Source organism: Glycine max, chromosome 14 (genome assembly GCF_000004515.6).
Source record: "Glycine max cultivar Williams 82 chromosome 14, Glycine_max_v4.0, whole genome shotgun sequence".
NCBI classification, from domain to species: domain Eukaryota; kingdom Viridiplantae; phylum Streptophyta; class Magnoliopsida; order Fabales; family Fabaceae; genus Glycine; species Glycine max.
In genome coordinates, this window is record NC_038250.2 from 18,911,487 (window position 1) to 18,917,299 (window position 5,813).

At 29.8% G+C, this 5,813-nt stretch overlaps 1 protein-coding gene across 1 annotated transcript; it reads left to right on the forward strand.

The window, feature by feature from the left end:
* The first annotated feature begins 1,723 nt into the window (after positions 1 to 1,723).
* Positions 1,724 to 4,068, forward strand: LOC100788694 (uncharacterized). Its single transcript, NM_001255816.2, has 4 exons — positions 1,724 to 2,098; positions 2,756 to 2,852; positions 3,466 to 3,528; positions 3,771 to 4,068. Exons 1-4 carry the CDS (start codon positions 1,782 to 1,784, stop codon positions 3,858 to 3,860), a joined length of 567 nt encoding a protein of 188 aa, NP_001242745.2. The 5' UTR covers positions 1,724 to 1,781; the 3' UTR covers positions 3,861 to 4,068.
* The last annotated feature ends 1,745 nt before the right edge of the window (positions 4,069 to 5,813 follow it).

Consider the following 5,813-nt stretch of genomic DNA (forward strand, 5'->3'; position numbering starts at 1 on the left):
ATATTAAAATGTAGGAGTACCAAAAAGTCTTCCATTATAAAATACACTGAATAATTAAATGTTAGAAATAGAACACATGAACTATGGACCATTATAACAGAATGTTATGAATATATTATTTTTTTATTGATTGAAATTTATTAAAAATTATAAAAATAAGAAATATAATCAATAAATATAACGTGAGACCACAAAATGCTATTATTTCTAAGAAATTCAATCAATATGAGAAAATATATTCAAAAGATTGTGTTCTTGACATTTTTCTTCAAATTAAGAAATTACATTTAAATTCTGTTATAATATTCCAATAAATGTTAACAATACACTTTTTAATAACTCATTCCAGCAGTAAAAAAAAATCATTCTAATGCAATCTCTCTTATTGGCTAATAAAATTTATATAAAAAATTAATTAATTAAATTTATTGAAAATTACACAATCATGATAAAATTCATTAAATCAAATGTAAGATCCACCAAATTCTATGACGTTGAAAATAATGTATTTTTAATATTTTTCTAGTATTTATTAAAATTTAATTTTAATTCAAATTGAGAATATATACAGTACCCTTTCATTCAATTCGACCACTGTGGCACTGTGTGCAGTCACTTCACAAACCATTTCAACTCCTCCATCCTCACCGTCCATCTCACTTACAACCGATCCACACCGTTCGTTCAAACCCCCCACTTGCGCGGGAATAAAGAAATACCCCGAAAAGGAAAATGATTGATGACAAAGATAAGATGCTGGTAATACATTCTCAATTGTGAATTTAAAATTAATCAAAAACTATCAATTTTAATCAGACTTTATTAAATAATAAATAAGATTCACATTTTTCTTATAATTTTTTAATAAATTCTAACTGATAATAAAGAATGTATTTAAACAATACATTAAAAATATCTTACTATTATTTTTTTAAAAAAATGTTAACAAACTACTAGTAGTGTTTTTTAAGAGAAAAAATATTTTTTTTATATTGTTATTTAATTATAAATTATCTTGTATAATAAATTTTTTAATTTTGATAATAATAACTTTAGAAATTACATTAAAATGGATTTCTAATTAGTTAATTATATAAAATATTTTTTTGACAAATATTAGTAATATATGTTCTACTTTGTGATTGAAATTTATTAAAAATTATAAATTTTTTGAATCTTATTTATTATTTAAATATTATTTCTTCTAATTTTATAATTTTAATAAATTTTAATGAATGATAAATGTTAAAAAAATATGTTAGATGGTACTATGTTACTATCCCACCTCAGTCCTTTTTTTTTTCATACATTCTTTAATTATTATTGATCCACATTTAATTATTCATTGTTTCAAATACATTCTTTAATATTAATAAAAAATACATTAATTAATTATTCTGATTGATATTTATTAAAAAAGATAAAAATCCGTAGTCTTAAATACATTCTTTAATATATTAATCCATATCCACCTTTATTAAAAGTGATAAAATTCATAGTTTTAAATATATTCTTTAATTGTTATTGACTGATAGTACTATTTATTATTAAAAAAAGAAGATAAAAATCCATAGTTTTAAATACATTCATTAATTTATTACTATGATTAATGATAAAAATAAATAAATAAATAAATTCATTATTCCCGCTTTCACGTTTAAGAAGCCCTCCTTTCTCTTTCCCTAACTATACAATGTACCTCTCACTCTCAGACAGATAACTGAGCGCTTCGCAAAATAACCATTTCTCTCTTTTGTCTCTCTCATTTTCAACTCTCAACAATGCCGCCGGCGAAGCGCAAAGCGGAGGGAACTGCTGCAGCTGCCGCTTCTTCTGCGGCGGCTCCGATGAGAGTCACTCGTGCTGCGGCGAAGCGCGCCGCCGCGAGCTCCGACCCTCCGCCGGTGCCGGTGGTTAAGAAGGCGGCGAAGAAGGCCAAAGTTGCTGCTGCTGCTAAGAAGCAGAAAAGGAACGAAAAGGAAAATGAAGATGTTCCGGTTGAGAGCGAGAACAAAGCGGAAGAAAAAGAAGAAGGAGGAGACGCCTCCGAGAAGAACGTTCTAGACGCTTCCAACAAGACCATCGTCGTCGAACACTGGTGCGTGCGTCTCTTTTTCCACTTTCTTCTTTGAAAAACCAAAATAAAAAAATAATACTAACAAACTGTTTCTTTTGTCTTTTTGACTCCGTGTACTCTGTTTGTGTTTTTTTTTTTTAATTTTTTTTTACTTTAATGCCTGAAATAACTTTGTTAAGATTTTATTTACCGAATGTCTTTGAAAAAAAAATAACAATGACCTAGCCACAACCCAAAAACCTCGGGTGTTTATTTTATTTTATTTTACTTTCACTTGATCGGTCTGGTGTTTGAGCCCTAATTTATCTGATTTGAATAGATTTGTCTAGTGTTGAAAATATTTGCTCTCTGCTACAAAAGAAATGACTTATATATACAGTAATTTCCGGGGATTAAATGAAAAAAAAGAAAGAGAAAAAAATTAGGATGCAAGAAAATGTTTGTTATGATATGTAGTTAATTATCTTTTTTTTTTTCAATTTCATTTTATGTAATATTGTTGAACACTTGTTAAGAGGTCAATAAATATTTGTTGTTGCTGTTGTTACTTGGTTCGTTTGCTAAGCTTAAAGGTTTTGCCCTATTTATTCGTTGATGAAACTATTATTATTGTTGTTGTTGTTGATGTTTTCTGTCTTATTATATATTGGATGTGTTAATTTGTTTTTTTTTCCTCAGCAAGCAATGTAACTCCTTCAAGACCAGGGCCAATCTGGTGAAGGTCGGCCTTGAGAAGGCCGACATTGGAATCACTGTGATTTTAAACCCTGAGAAGGTATGCTAAGAAAGAAGATAACTGTTGATTATGTTATGTTGTTTCACACTTTCACTAACCCTTAGAATACTTTTCAGGTCATTGATCTATTTTTCAAATTGTCTATTTCAAAATGTGCAGTGCTTTGTTTACTTATCTTTTCTATCCACACGGGAAAATTGAATCTAACCTTGTTTTTAAGCAATGTTTTGAATCGTGACCATAGTTGGGGTTGCAGTTTTGTTTTGATCCTTGATGTTGTGAAAAAGTTGTGGATAAATGTTGCAGTTGCAGAGATCTTAAGAACCTTGATGTTGCAACTGCAATTGTGGTTGCTTGTTTTTGAAACCTTGTTTTTATGCAAAAGGGACCTAATAACGTGCACAGGGCACTGCCAATTTGGGTGAGACTGGTTTTGAAAAGTTTACGGGTCTAAAAATTTGAGTTTGAGAACGCACTTTTGTTCTGTGTACATGCAGGTTCAGGGTCATTTTAAGGCTTCTGAACAATGAAAATGATTGTTGAGTTTCATATGATATATTATTTGATTAAGCTTTGTTGTCTAAGTACTTTGATATAGAATAATTGATCCAAATATGACTTCTCTCTGTTTTGTTTTTTAATCAATGAACAGCCAAGGAAAGGATGCTTTGAAATACGGCAAGAAGGGGGTGGCAAGAAGTTCATAACTCTCTTGGTAATGAGCTATATTTGGGAATTAGTGTGCTATATTGTTAATTATCTGTGTCAGCTATATAAGGGATTTGTTTTAAACCATTGTCCTCCAACATAAGTTCTTAGGATATATACCTCTGTTTAATTGAGTATTTATTTCTTCACATGAAAGTGAGTATAGAAAGGGAAAGAGAACTCAAATGTCTTTTTATGTGGCATATGAAACAATGCATATGTGGTTTACAAATTATGTTTTTGTTTCAGGACTTGAAGCGTCCATTTAAACCAATGAAGGATTTGGACATGGACAAGGTCATCTCGGACATCATTGAGGAAATATCAAAGACTAGTTGATTTCAGCTGTTTTGCAAGAGCCTTTTTATGGCTTGACTTACAGTGAAGCTAGATATATTTTGTTCACATGGTAGAAATCCTACAATGGAAACTTGTTCAAAATGTGTTATAGCCATGTATGGGAGTTTTAGTTTGAGGTGAGACATCATTTTGGATATGTTCCTTGTCTCGGACAAGTACCAATTTTAATTTGCATTTTGAGATCGAATTACTTGTTATCATCTCCAATATTTGTGTTTTTCTTATCTATTAATTTTCTGCTGCTATTTATTTTTGGTTTTCTATTGGATAATTAGATGGCATACAACACAAATAATCTGGATGAAATTGTTATTTTGTGGTTTTAAATGTCTTGTTAGTATCCCAAAATCACAAGAATGTTTGAAGTTTATGCTAGAATTCTTTTTCTTTTGGGTGAGTTTATTCAAGAATTACACTGTTAGGAGGAAATTTCCTCTTTTTCCCTCATTGTTTCATCCTTTTGTCAGCCTTGTTATTCATCTTCCTTGATCATTGTTCTTTTTCACCTCTATTTCTTCTGTTTAATGAAAACTCAATCCATATATCTTTTTTCATTGATTTTCTTAAACACAACCAGGAAGCACAAATCTTTGTTCACTTTCTCGTTTTCTACTTTCTCTTTTTTCAATCATTTTGGCTTTTAGAAAGATTTGAAGATTTGAAAAAGTGAAAGATTAAAGATGCATGTTTTTTGGCTCACAATAGGTGGACGATTGCTTGCTCAGTTATTATGGAAGCCCTAATAGTTGAATTTGAGTTATTGTCGTGGTTGGAGGCCAAGGCAATGTAAAATCTAGCCTCATTATAAGTTGTTATTATTGATAACTTGTCGATGATGATTGTTCAATTGGTGTTGCCTTTATTGAGATTGCATGAAGATTTATTTCCGGAATAATTGTAGTATCCCCTTCAAATAATTTTCCTCGCGAAAAATCTAGCCAAATAGATTACAAGGTGCTAAATGCGTGACATGCCATGATTGGAATGAAATCGTGAGACAATTGAACAAGCATACTATTATGCAATATTGTTAAATTGCAGTGTAATGGTGTGTTGCTAAATTCATTCAAAACGCTATCAAATTGTATTGATCCTTGCTGCAAATGTAGTGATTTCAAAGGGTGTTGCGTTTTCAAGACAAGGATGTGAGATTACTCACGAACTTTCCCCCCTTATTCGCACTATCACACACGTAGAAATATTTAAGGCCTATATCATTTTCTTTCCACTTTTAGTTTTATAAATTGTTCTCAAACAATTTTGCACAATTCAACAATAATTTTTTCATAAAAAAATCTATTAAATTTTAGACTTTTCAAATAAATTTTTAAAATAAAAAATAGAAATAACTTGGAGATGTTTTCTTTTTTCCATCTTGTTCCATCTTTCTCTCAATTCCACAATTTGTTGTGTCTAAGCAACTTTGTTTAATTGTATTTTGAAAAGTAAATATTTTTTTTAAAATATAAATTAAACACCCTTTTAAACTTTTCTCATACATATGCAAACCTCTGATTATCTTTCATACTCTATTATCTTCTATTAACATCCTCTTGCATCCTCCTATTGTCTTTGACAAGTTTTAGATAATGAATTTCATTCCTCTATTTTTCCCCATTTCTCTTTTATTATTCCCCATTCCCCTCTAATTCTTTCATGTCCCTTTTATCCACTTTTTTCTCTCCCATCCTTTTGTTTTTCTTCTGTTTTTTCATTCTGTATATTTTTAATTTCTTCTTCCTTTTTTTCATTCTCCTCTCTTTCATATTTATCCCCCTTTTTTCATCTTTGTTTCTTTCTTCCCCCTTCTCATTTTTTTTCAATTACACAGTTTTGATCACTAATTTATTTTTTATTGTGCAATTTTGGTCAAGTTGCTAGTCTATTATCAATTTTTTTAACGGATTTTGCTAATGTAGTATGTTAGTAATG